The sequence below is a fragment of the Corvus moneduloides genome, chromosome 1 (assembly GCF_009650955.1).
Source record: "Corvus moneduloides isolate bCorMon1 chromosome 1, bCorMon1.pri, whole genome shotgun sequence".
Classification (NCBI taxonomy): domain Eukaryota; kingdom Metazoa; phylum Chordata; class Aves; order Passeriformes; family Corvidae; genus Corvus; species Corvus moneduloides.
In genome coordinates this window covers 50,315,524-50,337,142 of record NC_045476.1, presented here as the reverse complement: position 1 = coordinate 50,337,142, position 21,619 = coordinate 50,315,524, and the positions used below count along the sequence as shown (strand labels likewise).

Genomic DNA, 21,619 nt, shown 5'->3' with positions numbered 1-21,619 from the left:
AAGTTTTAGTAGATAGGTCTAACATGATCCACAGTTCCACAACATCCTTGCAGATATCTTGTGTCACCGTCTTGTACAGTCAACTGAGCTGAAGTGGAGCTGCCAGTGCAGATCAACAAACTAACCTGAACTCCCTGCACCCTCCAAGTTTTTTAGGTTTATTTCAAACAGATTTAGGTCCATGCTGCAAGTCGAAAGCTTTCTGCCATATTCACTGCCTGAAAAGCCAGGACCACACTCAGAAGAGTTCTGCACTGCTGAATTCAGTCAGTCAAGAGGTAGCAAAACAATTTAAAAGAAGCAATGCACATTTTTAGCTTTGATCTGCACACTAAAGCGTTGCTCATATTACCAGGCATGAACTGTACAGCCACCATTCACCCAGGGTTTCACCTTCCCATGAACCCCAGGTTAATCCAGGATGCTCCCCTTTAGTGTAACTGCTGCATTATGTGAGAAACACTGGTGTCAGTAGATGAACCAAGGGCATGACCCTTTCTGGGACACAGAGCCCATGGCAAGGCCATGCAGCTCTACCTCTTTTCCCCACAGTCAGCCTCAGAAATGACGTGTGGGTACCCTCCATCCACCCAGCTGATCTGGTCCTCTCCTCTTGGTTGAAAATCTAAGAATGACCCACCCCTGTCTATGTTTCCATTTTGGGGATTGCTGCGCATCAGCACCTGAAACTCAAAGACAGCTGGTTCTTACACAATGGTCAGTACCTTAAGTGAGAGGCTACTAAAATCATTTTGCTTAGTACTACTCATTCCACTTCTTGGCTCTCAAATTTAGTACTTTTCATCATGATCATCTTCTAACTCGGAAGACATGAGAATCTTCTAAGACTGCTAGAAGTCACTAAAAGGACCACACATATCAGAAGTGTTTCCAATATGAGAGCCTAGCTAGGAACAAGGGAGTAGAAATCACGGAAGCAGAGAAGGAACATTTTCTGGCAGGCTGGTTATAAGGCATTTCACAAGCAGGAACTGGTTTGACATATTTCTGAACATGGCATGAACTTTTTGTTTTTGCAAAATCTGATTGGCCACAATGCCAAAAAAAGCAATCTGCCACCTTTTATTCAGAACAGACAGCCAAAATCAGAATTCAACATAAGGAACAGATTGTGAAACTATGTAAGCAGGAATTTTGCTGGTCATTCACAAGCAGCAAGCATAGGTATTCAGTGTTGCAACACTGTATGACCACCATAAAGTATATGTATAGAAACACTTCCACTTCAAAAATCAGGGCTGTGACACAGCAGCCACATGGGTACTCCAAACCCATGGAAGTTGCCCATGAAATCAGTGGCTTTGGAAGATGCAGGTGCTCATCAGCTCTGGTTAATAAAGGCACTGCTCTCAGATTCCATGACAGCTGCCAGAAAAACAGGTTGTGTAAACACAAAGATCACTTATTTTTCCATCATGTTTAACTAACAAACAAACCAGAGATGGAGCCAGATACAACAGAATGAGGACTTGACCTACTTTTGTTTCTGGCCTGAAGGAGCTCAATACACTCTAGTAACAAAATATTTGGCACCTTAAGGAATTAAATTTCCCATTTAGTTTAACATTCAGAAGGCGTGGAGCCTGGTACTTAGGGCTTGAGAGTCTGAGATAGTAAAGGGAACTCCGATTAAATCTTTGCATACGAATCTAAGGGCAGGGAACCAAATTCTAACTCTCTTGTTCCAAAAAACTACAAATATCTCTACAAGTATTCAAACCTGTAGCGAAGAAGAAACCATTTTTATTTTAAAAAGCATGGATTACTAGTTAACAAGTGATTCTATTTGCATTATGACAACCTCAGAACTGTAAAAGAAGCTATTAAGAATAACTGGAGGCTTCAACACCTCGAAAAACTACCATTGACTTGCCAGATCTTTGTACATCATATGGTGCCAATTGCATTTTTTATTCCCTTGCTGAGGGGTTGGTCCATCTCCAGAGGCAGAATAGTTTGACTGCTCTGGACATGTGTCCCTGAGAACGCAGCATGGCAGAAGCAGAAGAGTTTCAACCCAGTGGGAAGACCAACCATTTTCTCCGCAGGGCAAAACAATCCCACAATGTTACACACCATGAAGCAAATTCTTTAGTTGTCAAAAAATGCATCATTAATGAATGTAAGAAATTAAGCATCAGTAAAGGTGTATTTCAAGGCACTGAGGTTACAATCTTCAAAAGAAGTCTAATTAGCTGGTAGATTTTTTCAGACAATGCTGTTGTCCTGTAGTGCCCTCCTCAAGATTGTATGTGCTGCGCATGTAGGGTTCTAATTTCACTGATAAAAAATAATTTTGTAAAAACACTGGCAAATCCTTCTTCACCCCCCAAAACCACATCCTCTTTTGGCTGCAGGACAGCTTCTCAAAAATCATCTACTGCTTAACAAGCTGGGCAAATTAGGGCAAAGCCACTTGCAACTACGCACATTATAGATGTACAGACATTACTGCCTCTGGGTAGGTCAGACATAACAGCTGCACGAGCCAATCCTATCAAACCCAGACATCCAAAGGAGCCCAACTTCACCAAGTAAGAGTCAAAGTACCTGGAAACAGGACAGTTTATCCTCTTCCTTGTCTTTCTCATCTATGCTCAGGGCATCAAATGAAGGCCCTCAATGAAGCAATTTTTCATTTTAAATTACTTTTCTTTCCTGCCAAAAGCACAATACAGTTATTTCTTCTCTTACTTCTATGCAATATAGAAGATGTCTTCTTTACTATTATTATTTAAGAAAATGACCGGAGAATAAAGAAGAAATTTTTCCCTTGACCACAACATCTTCTAAGGAGAAAGTTTTCCACTGGCATATTCCTTACCTGCAACAAAAAGCTTCAAGAGATGGCAAAGAATAAAGGAAAGCAACCTATCAGCCTAGCTGTACAAGACTTTTCTTTGCAATCAGAAAAAGGTGGTTTGATTTCTTGGTTTTGTTTACTGTACAAAACTACCTTTTCTTTGGTTTTGTTGTTTTGGTTTTTTCTCCAATCTCCTTTCCCCCACTCCTCTCTTCCTAGAAGCCCATATGCATATCACATAACCTGAAAATTTACTGTGAGGCTAAAGGAAAGGTTAGAAAGAGTGCTTTTTTTGAAGGCAGACCTTCAAGTAGCTACAATGGATGTCCAAAGAGACCAGCAGAGAAAGCAGTCCCACTGCAAGCAGAGGAGCGTCTCTTCACCTTAGCCAACTTTCACAGGGCAGAAGTTCACGTATCTCTTCCATGCCCTTCCAGATGCAGGAGAGCAGCTGGTGTGAACTCCTCTTATGGAGAAAAGCTGTCTGCTTCTCACCTTACTTTATGTTTGAGTTTATCTGCCTTGAGACAGATTTAATTATACTACCCTGTTTCAGGGCATTCAAGGGCAGGATGAGGTTTCCACAGGTTAGCCCTTTTCTTCCCCCATGCCATTGGATGCCAAATTTCAGACACAGAGGCTACAAAAGAAATGCAGTTGGATGTGAAATTAAATATGCAAAGTTCCAGTTGTAAAAGGAAGGGTGCAACCCATTTAACCCCAGTGGGTGGGCCAGGTGTATTTATTGCATGGCTGTACACGGTTGGGCTTTAAGGTAAGGATTTCTTGTTTGTTTGTAGCTTTAAAACCTTCAGTGTTGCATGAGAACAAACTTCTATTCTTGAGAGACAAGCATGTGCATATTCTCCCCACAGTTCAGAGGACAGAAGCAACAACTCCATCAAAACAGCTTTGAGCAGAACAACACTACATCTGAAGCAGTTTGGCTGGGATACTTGTTAAAACATTTTTTTTTTGTGGCAACATATCTTCTGGAAAACATAAGCATGGGTCATATTCCCTTTTGCAGAACCTTACTCCCCCCCCCATACAAATCCCAGTCCTTTGTGCAGGTGCGCAGGTCATGGCATTTGTTACAAGTGACAGTGGGCAGACTAACAAAGCTCTCTGCAATTGTGTCAGAGCTGCAACGCACACAAGCATTTAAATGCACAGCTAAGGAGAAAGATTTAAGGATAAACAGAAAGTGGTGGTTTTTCCAGGCCCAAAAGCATCTGGACAAGACATCAGGTACAAATAGGCACAGAAAGGCTACTGGTCCTTAATATGGTCACACAAGGGCACAGATCAGTCAAAAAAAAAAAAAAAAAAAGGCATTAATTTGATCATATCACCAGGATCATAAGAGCAAAATCATGCCAATTTGACAGTAAAAAGAATTTTTAGCTCTTAATACTCTTAACTGAGACATTTAAGTCCTACTTTTTCCCTCAAACCTTAAAACATTTCAATGATTCTCACAAGGTCTGGTTTGTCTGTCTTTTAGGAGCCCAGGGAAAAACAAACAGATCTTGGACTTTTGCAAAAAGAGGAAAATTCAAGAACTGAAACACAATATGCAATTCCATCGCATCCCTTTTGAGTGACTGCACAAAATGAGTGCTTTGAACAGGCAAACAGAGCTTGGACTCCACAAATATATTATACAATTGCAATATCAAGAATTGTTGCTAGCAATAAGTAAAAATACTAAAAAATGGATGGTTAGCCTTCACTGGTTGAGGTGCTCAGACACTGTTAGCCACATGCAATGGACATGTGCCCATGTGTGTGTTTGTATCTGTTACCAGACAAGTACCAAGGACAACCTGTGCCTTCCTGTGGGGGCTCCACTGCCAGGACAAAGAGTAAAGCAGCGAGACACAATCTGCATCTCATTAGATTAAATTGGATGAGGCTTTGGTGTTGTACATCAGTGTGAACCACCACGGAATAAGGTCTCCGAGTCACATGGAAATCATTCTCCTGAATGTGACACAGTCCAAGGAACTAAATGCAAACTAGTGTTTGATAAGATCATCATCTCAAGTTTGTGATACCAGAGTGTACCTGAAGCAGCTGGAGAACAATGTTTATGCTTTTGTCAAATCTCTTAAAGGTTTGCATGAAGAGGGATAGGATGAAGCATCACACACATGGTAACACAGCTAAACCTATTCAACTACTCAGTCCCAAGCTCCTGAGTACAGAATGTTTTGGGAACACTTGGCTCCAGCTGTACGTATGAGCATTCAGACCTGTCACTAAGCTCTGGCACCGTAACAAAATCCTAGATCTGTCTACTATGCAGATTTTTCCTCTTTATACCCATATAAAAAAAGCAGCAGCAGGAGTGTGGCACATAATAGTTTCAATAATTAAGATGACACTTCAGGTTCTTTGGGAACAAGTCCTACACAAGGTCACAGCAACACCTTGTCACTAGAAAGTAGCACATATGAAGTATCAGCTCCATATGGAAACCCTGCTGCAAATGCCCAAACTCACCCACCTAATTCTTCTGACCCAAGGGAGAGCCCCAGTCGAGCCCATCCCCACAACAAGGTGAAGAAAGGGTGCATACAAAGATATTACAAGAGCTTCAAACACACCCTCAGACACAGCACAGGGGGGGTCCCAAGGTTCGCTGTATGGCTTGCAAGCACAGACTTCAATGACACTTTGATGCCAAGAGGCCCCTTGTGATGGTGCAGCTGAAACTGCTGAGGAACACACCTCTGTTCAGTCAAACAAACAGGAGGCAGGGAAGAGCCAGCCCTGTGCATCCCTGAGCAGAAGGCAAAATTTGCACTACACAAAAATAAGCAGGACAGCAGCAGGACACATATCTTTACACCCTGACGCCAGCAGTGTTTTCAGAAAGGATTTCCAGCTGCCTGAAAGGGATATCCTCAGTGTCCACTAATCTGTGCTCCCAAGCATAAAAGGACATGCACTGAAAACAAGGTAAAGGGACTTGGGTTGCCCAAATGCTTTTGTCAAAACAAGGAACTTGGTAACAAATAGCGCATAGGTAAATGGACAAAGTCTCCCCGGGAATTTTTCATTAATTTTTCTCCTGAGACTTTCTTTCCCCAAAGCCTCTTTTAGTTACACAGATTTAATTTTATTTTTTAAATCACTCGTGAGCTCTCCTAGATGACCTAACCCTGTGGTTACCTTTAGCCTTTCAAATTGTATCCATTTCTCCTTCAAAATGCAGCCAGACTTTTTTTCTCTTTCTTCTTCTGCATGCCCCAATAAACTATTTAATCAGTGTCTGAAAAACTGTTCTTACTAGAGGAAAAAATTACAGGAGAATAAAACTCAAAAGTTACAGAAAAAAGCAAGATTTAAAAGTCTTTGAAATAGAAACTTTGTTTTCTGAACAACTGCATCCATTAAAAGAACACTCATACTTTTTCTTGTTTTCTCTCCTCAGAGAGCAACAAGCACTTTGAGTAAGTCAGTCAGCCCGAGGGGCTGACTCACCTGAAGCCCACAGAACCACCTGCTCTTTTCCAAATACCGACACGTCTAAGTACGAACAGGGGAGATAGCTCCACTTGTTCATGTGTTTGCTTTAGAAACCCTTCTTATCTGGCTCAGGGGCTGTATTGGTACCACCCCCAACCTCCACAAAAGCTGTTGGAGCTCACCCTGAGAATCTGTGAGTTTATCCCTTCTTTCTGCATGTTAGCTTGTCACACATCCAGGCTGCATGGAATGGGAGCCAGTTCAGAGGACTGAGCATGAACAAAGCAAGAGAGTTCAGACAGTGGTCCTTCCAGCTGCACAGTTTCTACACTTTTACACAATGACATTCGCTTCTTGATGCTTTTTTCCAGATGTTGCCATTATCCTATTTCCAGAAAGCTGGAAACTGCCAGAGATCTTAGCAGGCCAAAAAAGGTGCATTTGGGGGGTAAAGGTGCACTAGCAACAGAGGGACAGACAGGAGTAACCACCAAATTCAGCAGTGTTTAGGTGCATATTTAAAGCAAAAGCAAAAAAAAACCACAACAGGGAAAAAGTGGGAAAGAAATGAAAATAAACCAAGTGATGAACAGAACTGTGGGCTTACAGTATGAATCTCAAGAATAGCGAAGTAGTTTGCAAATCTGGAGTAAAAAGAAAGGAAAAGCCACACTTTTAATTACCAACAAGGAAAGCTCTATACTGTTAGTAAACCACACCTAGTTCCTCTTAAGAAAAAAATTGAGGTAATCCATTACCAGAGATGGCATTTTATATAATACAGTGAAGCAGAAACCTGTATTGTTTAGTTCAGTCTGCCAATCTAATTAAAGTGCAGAAGGACTGTGTGAGAGAGAATTCATTTGTCATAAATGGAGGCTCTGCTATTGACAGTAAAATAACAAAGTATAAATATATTTCTATTGTAGCTTTCATTAAAGCACATTTTTCTGATAAAGCCACTATTCTACTCAATATAGTTCATAATGCATTCATAACACCAAAGTTGTTCATTCTCACAAACAATGCTACAAGAGTGGAATTTTTCCTGTTCCTTGCAGTGACTCTCTCTTGGCTTCTTCCTCTGGGGAAAAATATTTAGACAACAATTACCCTTTAGTACAATATAGCTTATTTGATAAAGTTCAGTGTGTTGTGCTGCATTTTCACTTTTCTAGTTCATGAAAAGTCTCAGACTTAGCTCTCTAGATGTCACTGTTGGGCAAAGAAGGGGACGAAGTCAGACGCATCAGAGTTTGTACAGCTCTGTCATCCACTTCTTAAGAGACTTGTTAGAATTGTTTTGAAAATTCACCTTCCATTGAGTTGCTAACAACCACCACCATCAGAAACAAGGAAGAGATGAAAAATCACCTTCTCTTTATAATGAGGTTGTCTTCTCTTGAACAGCAAAACACCATCTCAGTTCCAGACAGACTCTGGAGCTTTCTGATACAATAAATTACCTTCTGCTCCATAGCAAAAGACCTCTTATGTTTACTAGTCAGCACTGAACTTGAGTAAGGTTCTAGTAAACTTTTTCAGATATTTTTTAGAGAGCAAATTGGCAAGTAAATTGCAGCTTTCTGGAGATTAATCCATGTAATTTTCATCCTATATATTTAGCAGTATTGCATTTCAACAGGGCATTTATAAAACCGCTACACTCAAACAAACATTTTAGCTACATATAGATTCCCACTTTATGGCAAGAGATCATTTCTTTTTTTTCCATATCAAAAGGAATAAAATTGCAGACTAGCATTATTAATTGCCAATTCCAGCAATTTTAAAATTCTATTTTATGTGAGAGTTCTTTCTGCAGTAATTCAAATTCTCTGTAAAATAAAATCTAACTCTTCTAAGCAGCACTATTTTCCAGCTTCACTGAGCATTTCACTAGAAAAACAATTAATGCCTGCTCCCAACTGCAGCCATATGAAATATCTTTCAGTGTGCAAGCAGGAAGACAGACAACACTTAGAAAAAGGGCAGAACACAGTTAGCAAAACACCCTTCCCAGATTTTCCAGGTAACTTCACAAAAAAATGCAGCAGTCTTCTTAGTTTTGAACAGCAGCATTGTACAGATTTGTATTACCATCCACTAACCATCCAAAATCAGAGCTTCCCTTACCCCAAATGGTGGATATGAAGCAGCAGCAGCAGCGGAGGCAACACTCACTGCGGGAGGTGGTATTCCTGAAGAAGAAGGTGGGAACAGACCCAAGGCATTCAGATTTAATCCAGGAATTAAATGTGCTTGAAGCTGCAATGGCAGAAGAGTCAAGATTTAGAGTCCTGGTTATTAACTTTAATAAAATCCTAGTTGGCACATGCTGTTAAGCTTGTGGGATGTTATTTAAAACAACAACAACAAAAAATTCATCTCGATTACCCGAAGGACTCTCCTTCAAACCTGTTTCCTAGACACATGTACAGACCAATAACATTAAAAACTCATAGTGTGAAAAGCAGATGGGAATCACTTGCTACAATTTCATCAGCAAAACACATTTCAAACTTCACAGCAAGATATTCAGATAATAGTACTATTTACTTTCAGAGTGAACATATTTATCAGAAAAATAATAGTTTTGGCCTCATACTAAAAAGACAGCACTGTAGAAACAGAAAGATCATGTGCAAACCTCTGCTTTTCTTACACTGGGGCAATACATATGTGACACTATAACCCCATCCCCTCTCCCTTGCAAAAGAGGAAGTGAGATACCTCCAGCAATTGCTGGGAAAGGATCAACTATGAAGTTGCATGTCCGTTGCTTGACCACACCTGAGAAGAGTGACACCATCATGTGGTAGGAAGCATTTGTTGTCTGATACAAAACTTGTGAGTACCCTTTTCCAGATTATTGCTCAAAAGCATGAATATGCTTTAGAAATATCTCAGTGTCTGTCCCTCTTTAGCTATCTCAGGCCATTAAGATAAGTCAATCACCAAAAAACTTCAAAACTTCACCACCTCAAAAACAACCTTAATAACCACTACAAACTAAACCTGAAATCTATGCAGTAACAGAGGTGGGTTTTGACTTTCCATACCTTCGTCAAACAGCAACGCAGTCTCTAACTCACACCATGTCATATGAAACAAAAATGCACTGCTATTGAATTTGGTTTTGACTTTGTTCCTCATGTGTAGCTCATGTACTGCAATTTGCTTTGTGTGGGACAGGCAGGGAGAGAAAGGGGGGAAAATATTCTCTCTACTCAGTAGGGCAACCATGAAGAAGAGACATTTCTGGAAATTCAGGACCATTGTAAACTGAAAAAATATTTCCATTCTAACTCTAGACCATAAGATTTGGATACACACGCACACACAAAGCTTTTCCTAACTTATCAAAAGTCTCAATCATTTCTCAATATCCATTAGTAACACTCTGGCAAACTAATGAGGTATGTTGTTTTCATTATATAATCACCAATCATCTTCAAATAGCTAAATGCCTTTATCATCTGTATCAAGAAAAAACTTTATTAAAGCCTTCTTAAATTAAATAATTAAAAACAGGAGAGATCCTTCTTCCATACATTATTATGTTATTTATGTGAAGAGACTGAATCACTACTTTAAAAAACATGCAAGCCAGAGCACATAAGCCACAGCAGCACAAACACACCCTTCTTCAGGCTTTTGCAACAAGAAAAAAGTAAAATTTATTATACTTTTTTATTTAATTTCCTCAATCCAAAGTTCTCAGTTCCCCCAGTCAAATATGAACCAGAAAAACCTCCATTAAAATAGCACACACAAATAAATAACAAAAATGGTTGCCCACTCCCCCACAAATAAATAGAAGAGTCAACAGAGTGGCTGCAACAGAAAATTCTGATTTGATATTAGGAAAAAAAATTCATCATGAGAGCAGTGAAACAGAGCACAGGTGTCCAGAGGTGCTGGACACTCCATGACCACTTTCTATCCGTGGAAATGGACAGACACTTTCTATCCATGGAAATATTAAGGAGAAGACAAGTCTCTACATAACCTCGTTTAACTTGGAAGTGGGGCCCATATTGAGCAAACCCACTGCTGGGCCAGGTGACCTCCAGGGGTTCCTCACACCCAAAATCCTTCTGTGGTTTTAGTTCCAGAAAGAGCCCACATCTTAAAACTCACATTCATAGCAGCAATATCATTTTCATAGGACTCCCTGATTTTCTTCATAATTTCTTCCTCAGCCTTGGCACAAGTTTCAATACTGCCTTTAACTGTAATGGTCCTTTCCGGATTATAGAGTGTCAAGTCCTGCAATCTGCAAATGAAACAGAAGCACAGTTAATTAGCAAACAAAGAAGATAATCCAGGTTTATCATTTGAGCACGACAACATCCGAGTGTGTCAAGTTTGCCCTCCAAAGAGCATAGTATCAATTCATAACAGGGCTCAAACACAGGTTTCAGATAATCTGGGGAAAATCTGTCCTCATAGGAACCACAACAAAGCCCACCACAGCGAGGTTTGGCAAGGGCTGGTTGAGACATACTTGGGTGCTGCACGAAATGAAACAACCACGCTGTGCACGAACACGAGCTGCAGGGCGGTGCAGCAACGTCCCACTTCACACACCACACCAGCACTACCAACAGGGAGAGGGCTTCAGACATTCATTTTAGACATCCCAGAAACACCATTAAAAAGACAAAAAGACCCAAAACATTTTCTTTTCTTGAGAACTGTAGCTTATTCTTTAAGGAAACGGGAGAAAAGCCGGGCCTCAGGGAAACTGCAGGAGAGCCTCCAAGCCCTCAAAATGGGAAAAAAGAAAGGCTGTGTGCAAGTCAACATTTGCTGCAAAATACTAATAACTCCACAGGGAAAATGAAAATGTGACAGCATTAAACCAGTGCTTTATTCAGCAACAAATGCTAACCTACTGTGGTAACATGGAATAAACATACTGGGAAGCCATGGCATATCCACGTACTGAGAAAACGTGAAGGGGTGAAGACAAAGTCCAGGGCATGATGTAGGAGTGAGGAAGCCCACGGCAGGAAGCAGAGAGGAAGCAGCACACAAGGCCTTGCCTTCCTGCACAGCAGGCAGTGTGGCAAACCTTTGCACATCTCAGTCAAGCAGTGGCAGGTGCGAAACACATCCACAAAGCAGGCCTTAAACTTCCAGTGCATGAGCACTGAAGTACTGCCTCAGTAAGGAAAGTGGTGGAAAACAACCCAAAGAAGAGAGGAAACACTTTCCCAAACGAGCTGTCTTACTTTAAACTTATGGACAAGCTTACCGAAAGGCCTAAATGAAGAGACTATGGGAAAGACTAATTAGATATAGCAAAATCAATGGGCATATATGCTCTCATTTATGTATTGATTACACCAGACGACTTCAGGGGGCTATTTTAGGCATAGTATGACAAATACAATCTTGAGGCCAAGATTTTAATGCAAATAAACCATTAACTCGCTAAATTAAAAAATACTCTGTAGCTGTTTACAGACAATGTGTTATTTATGTCATCATCAATAAAGACAAGTGGATTTCATGGAATGAAGACCATTTTTTCATGTACTCTGTGTACACATTTTTTTCCCCCTTTAAGCAATAGCATTAGTCTGCGTACTGTTTGCAAACAAACTGTTTATGCAAACACATTTAAGAAAGCACGCTGGCCTTAGAAAATCTATTCTTGAAGCACACCTATATGGGTGCTTTTTCTCTATTTGATTTGTTTCTCTTCCTCAGACTAATTCCATAAACACACACCTTTAAGGAAGGCCTCAGGTACTTTCATCCAAACTTGATTTCTTCTTTTTGAGGAAGCACATTTACTCCCAGCTTCCTTGTCCTCATTTGAGCTATTTTCTGCAGTACTTTTTTTGTCTCCTGCATGTATTCACACCTCTTCACATATCCTCATGTGTCTTCCAAACTTTTTCCCTTTCCTACAGCCTATAAGCCTTATTCTCACCCTTCCTGGCTAGAGCCAAATCCAGGATGCCTTCAAATGCTTGAAAGTTCATGCCAGAGCATTCATTATTCAGAACAGGAGGTTCTCTGAAGATATTACTCCAGGGTAAAACTACTATTGACTGCCAAGCTTCTACAGAGATGTTAATCTAATCAGTGATTTACAGATTTCCAGTAAAGGTGAAAACTCCCTTTTAATCTCAGCTAAATTTGAACAGGTCTCAGTTACCCTCACAAACTCAGGAAAAAAGGTATTACTTTGAAGCAGACCAGCCAGTGTATTGCAGTTTGGCTGCTAGTGGTCAAGAGGGACAGCACTGCTACTAAAATACCCTTTTCAGTATCCATTTGCTCTATTTCTTTCCCTCTAGTCCAAAAATTTAATATATACCAGAAACTAAAACATCACTAAATTCACTCATTTTCACACATATCTCAGAACTGATCCAGACTTACAGTTTCAAACACTCATCATTACATATGGTATAATATGTTAAAAACAACTGACACTTAAAATATAGTCTAACACAAGCTCCACATAGCCTATGTTATTTTTAGGCTCGCTCTTGACTGAGTTTACAATGAAGACTCACTGTTTACATAAAATTTAACTGAGCTTAAGTAACAGTTTAATCCACATGATGGAAAGGTCTCTGAAGGGCTGTTATCTCAGCCTTTAACACACACATAATATTTTTCTAAGAACTCTGTACCTGAATGTCCCACAGCAGCATTGCTGCCATTTGAGACACCTCACCAAAAGATTAGGCCACCAAAAACTTACGGCGATATCGTGATCTTAGTATCTGTGTCCTGTTCAATTTTCTTCAGGTTTCTTCCTTCTTTGCCAATAAGTCGGCCAACAAAGTTGTTATGTGCCAGTATCTTCAAGGGAATTTCTTCTGTACTGTAATGGAAGTTATACCTAGTGAGACTTTTGGAGACCAGAGCACAAGCTTTTATGCGTGTTATGGATGAATTTTATTTTCGTAGAAATATCCACAGCTCCCATTCACAGGTTAACGCTGGATGCAAAGTGCAGGTACAATGGGCTTTTCGAGCTTAATTGCAGCATACCTTGAGCTAAATAAAGCTCAGAGTGAAGTAGCAAGAGCTGTTGGGAGGGAAAAAATAGATCTTAAAGCTTTTAGTGAGGGCTTACAACTTGTTATGCTCGCTCTGACTAAAAGCTCTCAGTTGCTCAAGAAACTTCCATATTTGCTCCAGTTCACCTCAAAATCACAGCCAGGCAACAACTGAAATCATAGATGCATGCTGGGGCTAACTAAGCAAGTAGACTGTCCTGAAAGGCAAAATATCTCAGTTTCTTTACCTACTTAGATACAGATAACAGCAAATATTCACTTGTTAACAGCTTTAAAAACTACTTCTTTAAATTGAGCCAGCGAGAATTCAGAATTTTTAATGTTTCCACGATGAAACGCTTTTTACTCACAATTTAGTATCTTGAGCTTCCTTTTGCATGATCTCCATAATAATTTTACAAGCTGTTGAGCAGCCTTCAGGAGTTGAGTGGATGGTAATTGGTTTCTCAGCAGCACCTGCATTCTCTTTACGATGAATATCAATTCTTGAAAGAAAGAAAAACACTAACTGTAACCACATAGTCTATGGTAAACCTTGTGTATTTCCAACTCTCGTAAAACTAATTTATTTTGAGCTAACAGTGGCTACATTTTAGTGGTTTACTCTTGAAAAGTTTACAACTATTTAAACATATCCTAAATACTAATTTGTTGTGTTACGAAGAGCCTCTCCTCCTGATTTTACCAGCTAAGCCCCACCTCTGCAGACACTGGGATCTCCTTTTCTCAGTAAATTCCCATCAAGATAGTCAGGGGAGTTGTTAGATAGACAACTAAACCCCTGAAGACAGCACCTCATCAAGCTTTCCCAGTGCTCCATCTCCAGCCCCACTGCTCCACTTAGAATGACTGTGCAACTACAGGACAGTCAGGCTCTGTCCCATCTTATCTTTAATTACCTCAACAGCAGAATTTCCCAGCACTCCTCTGCTAACAAGTAGCATGGCAGTACTTTGCATCCATCTTCAGGATTAGTTTCTTATACTTTTCCAGCCTGATTTTGTCATGATACTACCTTTCCTCTACTCCACCCTCTACCACCCTGAAACTACTAGCCTTGTTTTACAACAGGTTTATGTAGTTCTAAGAATTTAGCAGAAATTAATTATGACCTGCATAAAGACAATGCCTTGGATATTACTTTTCCTCTGCCAGTAACTGCAGCTCACATATTCTTTCCACCTCTGCTTTTTGTTTTTGCCCCTCTTCCGCATGTAATAGCTATTTCCTAACTGAAACAACCATGCTGCTTTTCAAGAAGCCCCCTTATTTTTGCAGTTCTTTGAAGTATTGAAAACTCATTTTGTTTCACAATGCAGCATTTTCCAAGAAACCAATGGCAATCCTTGGTGGAACTGAAAGTGGATGAAATTTCTTTATTTTTTTTTTAAGCCCAAACCAATGAAAACATCATTCTCAAAGTCACGTATCCGTAAAGTTAGCAACCTGCAATTATTTCTGCTCTACCCACCCTTCTTTTAGATATAAAAGCTTTCCTCATGCAAATCTTCCAGGATTTTTATAGTCCAAGAATTAGATGTTTTATATATCACCTGAAAAATTGGTTACCCAGAGAAAAATTACAACCAAGTCTTGTCAGGACACCACAAATCTCTTAAACCTGTGTTGTTAAACACACTAAATAGTCTGCTGGGTTACATCATGCTAATGAGAGGTTTGAAGGAGCATCATGATAATCTTGGGTTTGGGGAGCTGGGGAAGCCTGTTTGTGGGGGGTTGGGGTGTAATTAGAGAGGAGTCCCTTATCCTCACTAACTACTCTCAAAGCTGAGGCTATGACCCACCCTTGTTCCCCTCACACACAGCTCATTCCCAGGTCCTGCCTGCTGCAACTGCAGAGCTGGGGACTCCTACCAGTGTGCTGCTGAAGGCAGCATTTTAATTCTCTGTTTTTAGGGGCATCCTAGAAAAATTCTTGGAATCAGAACCCCACCTCCCTCTGCATCTGTGCTGAGCTCTTCCTTGTGGGTAGGGATTTAACGCACACTGGAAACAATCTCTTCCAGCGTCTCTAGACCCCAGTGCCCTAAGCTCCTTAGGTCACTTAGCAGCTTGCTTTTTGCCTCCCATGCATTTCCTTAATCTGTGTTTTGGTGTGGTCTGCAACTTGATAGCAACAAATGCATTCTCCAGAAACAGAGGGGGGTAAGATGTAAGAAGCAGTGAGGGAGATAGAAAGGTTCTTTTTTTAGGGTTTTTCCCCCCACATCTTGAATTGACAACACTTACAAATCCTAAAAATGCCCTAATCAAACTAAAACTAGAATAAACACTTGAAGACTTGGGTATCGCCACACTGAGTGTATGCCCCCCAGAACAACATATTACAGCTCTTTCAGTTTCTCTTTTTGTGCCAGAACCATATTAGTATATCTGTAAGCAAAAGTCTCCAACAGAGTACCATCATGCTAGTGCTCCTTTTTTAAAGGGGGAGAAAAAAGTCAGCTAGTGTTTGAACACGTGTCAAGAACAGAATCCAGTCCTTAAATAATTCTTGCAAAACATTTCCTGTTCTCTGTTGTCTTCATTTGCTATCTGACCATGCAGATTAGTAATGACGTTTTAAGAACTCCTCTTTACATGAGCAATGATGACACAATATTAAAGCTATTAATTACAGTTTTGTAAAATAACTTACTTGGACTGTGTCTGCTTTGTAATGTTTCTGATTGTTGCTCCTTCTTTCCCGATAATGGCTCCTACAAACTGTGTGGGAACCAGCATCCGCAGAGGAACGTCTGACTGTGGTTTCTGCCTTGTGGTTGCACCGGGTGACCCTTGCCTCGGAGGACCCCTCTGTCCAAATCCACGTCTTCCCTGGGGATGTTGTTGTGGAGGTTGCTGGGCTGCCATCTCATCAGGGATGTATGCAACTTTCAAGGAATAGTTTTCAAGCTGAAACCCATTCAGTTTTTCTATTGCTCTGTTTATTTGCAAAGGAGAGGAGAGAAGAGATTAAAAAAAACCCATGATCACATGCAGGGCCTTATGAAATGACAAGTCATTCAGATGTAGACTTCTGTTCTTTCTAAATTGCGTGGTGAAACTAGAAACTCATTCCAAGATGAAAACTTACATTTGAAATTCTTCAGCCAAGATTTTGATTACACAAAGTCACCATATTAAGAACTACAAGTTAGCTCTTGCTTGTTCTGGGCTTCCATGTACTTTAAAGATTTTGCTGGTCCAACCCTATCAGCAAAACCTCACAGGAGACAGAGCTTATGCACTCAAAAACATTCTTTTGCCTGATTTAATTTAAATCAATTTCCCAAATAGAATTAAAGCTGCACCAGAGGGAAAACTTTTTAGCTGCTATCACAGCACCTTCATTAGGGTTTTTGCCAGCATAGCTATTTGGCTGGAGTTTTTGCAATAACTGATATAGCTGTGACAGGAATGAAAAAAATATATGAAAGAGGAGAGCACCTTCACTTCAGCAGGAAAGGAAGTGCTCAAAGCCAGTCAATGGCATCTGAAACGCCCCTTAGCAGACTGCAACAGCACCTTGCAACTCACTAACTAGTCATGTTGTAGGTAGGTTTAAAAGTTAACAAGGAAATTAAAGCCCCATATCCACGTTAAACTCTCCATAAAAACAAAGTTGTTAGAGGGCATTTAAAATGCTGTTTCACCTTCTCTTGTTCTTTCAGTTAAGCATCACAGAGGGATATTGCCCAAATGTACACAACCCCCTCGCACCGTGGGCCCTCACACTGAAAACCTCCTGAACACTCAGAATTCCCTCTTGCTCACTCTCTCTTCGTAACCAAGGACAAGGCTCCAGGCCAGCCTGACCTGCTCTTGGGTCTCCTCTTCACAGGGGAAACACAAGCCACCTTAAAATTACAGCCTTCCAGAAGGTAGAATACCTTCCACTCACAAACAGGATAGAGTTAATACAACTAAATATCTAGCAAACAGTAGGAATAACTAAGATACATGAAAAGCACTGGTAAACCAGTGGTATAAAATAAACACATTTGCCCAAGAAAGACATATCAAGTATTGCTACAACAGGCATTACTACTCAGATTAACAGTAATATACTGATCACTGAAATATGCACTGATTTGGGGTAGTTTATAGATGCCAGACTTAATATTGGACAAAAGATGACTGACAGATTTTCTTTAAAAAAAAATTAAATTAAAGGCAGTAGTGGGAGGGAGGGAGTCTTCGTCTTTTATTAAAGAACCTACCAATATTTTCATTAAAAAGCTCCAACAGCCATGTGCTCTGGAGCAAGGCCTTTGAATTCAGAAACTTAACCCAGTCCTTCCATTCATGCACATTTGCAGGACATTACTGCCCATTTACCAAACATTAGCCTCAGCAACACTTTTACTCCTGCCTCTACTACAGAGATAAAAGATGATGATATCCAATTGCCCATATTTTCAAGGGCAGCCAGTGAAAAATATTATTTGTCTCCTGGGTGTCCCATTTGACAGTCTGGGTCACAAGCAGCTGTTGAAACCAAGCAAGCAGCTTCTCAGATAAGAAGTGGTATTTAGGTACTGAGGATAACAGGCCCCTCATCTCCCAGGGGCTGAGCCAGAGTCCTCAAAATATTCCAGTCGGACAGCAAAGAGCTTATGAGAAAACAAGTAATTTGTGTCTTTGGAACAGGGTTTAATAAGGGCTGATAATAAATAAGGCCCAAAGCAATGCCAATGAACAAAGAAAGCAAAATATTGAATAACTGATCACTGTTCATTAAATACTTCTGTTAACCAAATGAGACACAGGTCCTTCAGGAACTGGGCAGGAGTGTAATTACTCCCATAACAGAAGAATCCTTTACAGCAATGAGCTGGATTAAAATTTGGTGAGGTTATGTCAAAGCTGATATTTTTAAACTTTTACTGCACGGATTTTGAAAAGCATTTTATTACACAATAAAACATGTTTATAAAACAGTATGAGTAGTGAGCAGACTAGTGAGACTTGTGTTTCTATGGATTTGTCTCAATTTTCAGTTTCTGCACAGATTTCCAATGTTGGAAAGGCATTTCACTGAAGTCTCTCTCTCTGGACATCCTATCTGGAAAAGGGGTCTGGGAACTTTCCTTTTTAAACAAACTGAATATATTAATTTCTTGTTGGTTGCAAATATCCAAGACCTCTATTTCTAGGCTGAGTTTTACTGATATTGACCAGAAAGCTGAATTGCTACCAGGAAGGGAAATGGCACTGCCAGATGGTCCAGTTGCACAAGCTCTGTTTCTTTTGGAATTAAACCTCAAGATGTTGGAGAGGTGAACACCAACATTTATGCAAATGTGCTGATAGGCTCCAGATTAACGTCTATCCCAACTCATTTCCTTCCAAACATTTATTTGACAAGTTCAGACACTGCTTCTTTCCCAAAATGTGTCAGCCTCCTCTGGCTTCAAAACATCTTTGACCAGAATCCCAGCATTAACACAAAACCTGACATTAAATCAGTGCTTGAGACCTCTCACTCTTCCTTAGAAGTGGTTGGGAAAGAAAAGACTAGGCTTATTGTTTGCAACCAAGCTTCATACCTATCCTATTTTCACAACAAACACTTTCCAGCAACAACTATATGTACACACACATATATATGCACACATATATATACATCTCCTGGAAAGAAGGTTGGAATTTTTCTTCTTAATAACAACTTATAAATTGTTAAATGGTTCCATATGTCTATAAGTACCTTAAATTCAAAGCAAACTGAGAAAAGTTCATTTGCCATTGTGGAAAATTAATTGTGTCAGCAGTGAACAATCTCTGGCCACCAAAGCCATATGATGACATGGAAAAATAACACACTAATTCACCCTGTGAGTCACAGAGTTCTCCATATTTTACAGCCTGACTTGTTTTATAATTTGACTTGTTCAAATGATGAGAAGTCAGAAGAAGTATCAGTAATTAAATGCTGATCTCCCAAGCCTTTTATGGAACTGATATTTCCTGGGTACATAGTCCCATATTCTGCACTGGTTTGGGTGCACACAGTGGAATGCAAGGATAACTGATTTGCAGTGGATGCTACACATACACAGTTCTAGTGCATTTCTTACAGAGGAAAAAAAAAAACCCCAGCTTTTGAAAGGTCCTTTTGGCTGTTGATTCTGGCCTTCACATTCCAGTATTTGACAATTTTCACTAGGTTCTTAAAGTATTGTTATACACGTTTCTTCAGCTGTTCTGGACTCATTTTTATCAATTCTGTGGCACAAAACATAGGGCTAGAATTAGGCAATGTGATGATTCAGCAGCTCTTCAGCACCATAACAAGCTCAATTTTAGAGGCATCTAGGCACTGCTTTGGGGGCTGGAGAGACAGATGTGGAAGAAAATCCATGAAGAGAGACAAGTGATTGAGAACTGTCTTCTAGATGGCTGCAAAATTCATGTAAAACAGCATCTAGGACAGCACTTGCTATCAGGAGAGTCAGCCCTGCTCGCAGGGGAAGTCTGAGCCTCAGCTAAAAGCAAGTGACTGGTTCTTCACAGCCCTAGGGCCATCTGTTTCAGGCAAAGCTACCATCATTGCTGCAGACCACATGTTACATCGAGCTCCTTCTGTAAAGCACACGCTCACTGACTGACCACCTCAAGAACTCCAGAACACAGAAACACCACCTCTGCCTTCCCAAGCCGGTTGGGGGGTCTCCTTCCATGACCACAAGTTCATAAAGGCCATGCAGACTACCTCTGTCAGGCAGCCCGGCTGGTACCTACTGAAACAACCCACAAACCGTCTTTTAAACAGAGGCTAAAAGCCTGAAGAGTTACTCAGGGAGGACAAAAATGGAGAAAATTCAGTAAACTGCCTCATTAAGAGGTGCCCTCCTCCCTGAAGTCATCCTTTAAAATTTATATTTAGTAGAAATGGAAAATATTTCCATTTCACATACTAGCGAGAGCTGGTACACAGAAGTCTCTTAGCGTAGTTCAGAATTTTTTAATAAAATGAATTCATTAAGAGACTGCAGCAGCTACTGTCTGTGTACTGATAAGATGGATACCAGCCTGGCTTATGTTCATGTGACACCTGTTCAGAAGCAAGAGTTCCTACGTAAAAATGAAACCTTTAAACAAGTATTTTGTAAATTAGTCACCTGAGTTTTTCCCATCAAAACGGCATCTCACTGCTGTTCTCTCATGAACTGCCTACAAGAGGATGTTTGCCCAGCCTTCTCCCTTTTGGTGCTAGTGGAGGTTAAACATCCTAGATAAATGATTACAGTAAAAGCACCGAGTCTTGTACTGGAAATCATTCTTCCACTGATAGCATGATGACACTAAGCACTAGAAGGAGAACATATTTCACTCCCACATGCAGCTTTTATGTACACCACTTTTCTTTTTTCTTCCCTGAACAGACACAATTGCATACGAGAAGGCAGATGTACATGGTAAATTTTCTTTAGCATAATAAATTTTTTTACATTAAATAAAAATATAGGTTTCATCAGTACTTCTGCAAATGAAACCAAAACAAAATCTAAGCTTATAATCACTTATATCCCACAGAATTTTCAGTATTATCCTATGGCAACATTAGCTCTGACCCACAATGGCATGCAAAAGTATTAGTTATGTGAACCCTTGTTCATTCAAGGACACGTGTTGTGCACACACACACAGATGTGTGCTCCATTGAAAGGGTAAAAAAATTTTTTTTGCAAGTATTCTAATTAAGAGGTGATCACTAGTGGACTTTCAAAATCCTGGGTAGAGCAAAATCTTGTAGCATGTACTAGATTCCTACACACTGGAACCTTTTGGGGAGGGAAAGAGGTGGTGGTATAACATTTGAAGATAGCAGCCATAATTTTGGTGTCAGCACGTCACAAGGACACAGTCAGCATGTCCTGCTGGTTGCAGTTGGGGATTGATACTGGGAGAAGAGGGGTTGTCTTTTGGCAAGCATGTCCCAGGCTGCCTCAGCACCTGCATACAGCTAGTTGGGTTGTGCAGGGTAAACCACAGGCTCCAGGCTCTGTTCCTTGCCCTCTCGTCTCTTCCAAATGTTCTACAACCCACCACAATATTCAATAATTGCTTATGCCACAGCAGTGCACATGCTTTGTAAAGCCCTCTCCAGGGTCTGGGAAGGAGAGCAGCAGGGGCTTGCAGGAGAGGAGAGGAGGGATGTGGTGTCAGACCTGGGAGTGCCAGCCTCCTCTTTGATACCCACACTCCCAGAGAGCAAAGGGGGTTTTCCAAGGCCCACGAATGGCTCTATGATTGCAGCACA

The 21,619-nt window shown here is 40.5% G+C and overlaps 1 protein-coding gene across 2 annotated transcripts in view; it reads right to left on the bottom strand.

Moving 5' to 3' along the window:
* Positions 1-21,619, bottom strand: part of IGF2BP3 (insulin like growth factor 2 mRNA binding protein 3) — a 112,266-nt gene that overhangs the window by 17,473 nt on the left and 73,174 nt on the right. For both annotated transcript variants that reach the window (XM_032109712.1, XM_032109720.1), the window contains 5 exons: positions 16,013-16,297; positions 13,704-13,838; positions 13,032-13,154; positions 10,445-10,580; positions 8,438-8,569 (listed from right to left, as the gene is read on the bottom strand). In XM_032109712.1, the coding sequence (XP_031965603.1) occupies positions 8,438-8,569; positions 10,445-10,580; positions 13,032-13,154; positions 13,704-13,838; positions 16,013-16,297 (811 nt within the window). The remainder of the gene's footprint in view (positions 1-8,437; positions 8,570-10,444; positions 10,581-13,031; positions 13,155-13,703; positions 13,839-16,012; positions 16,298-21,619) is intronic.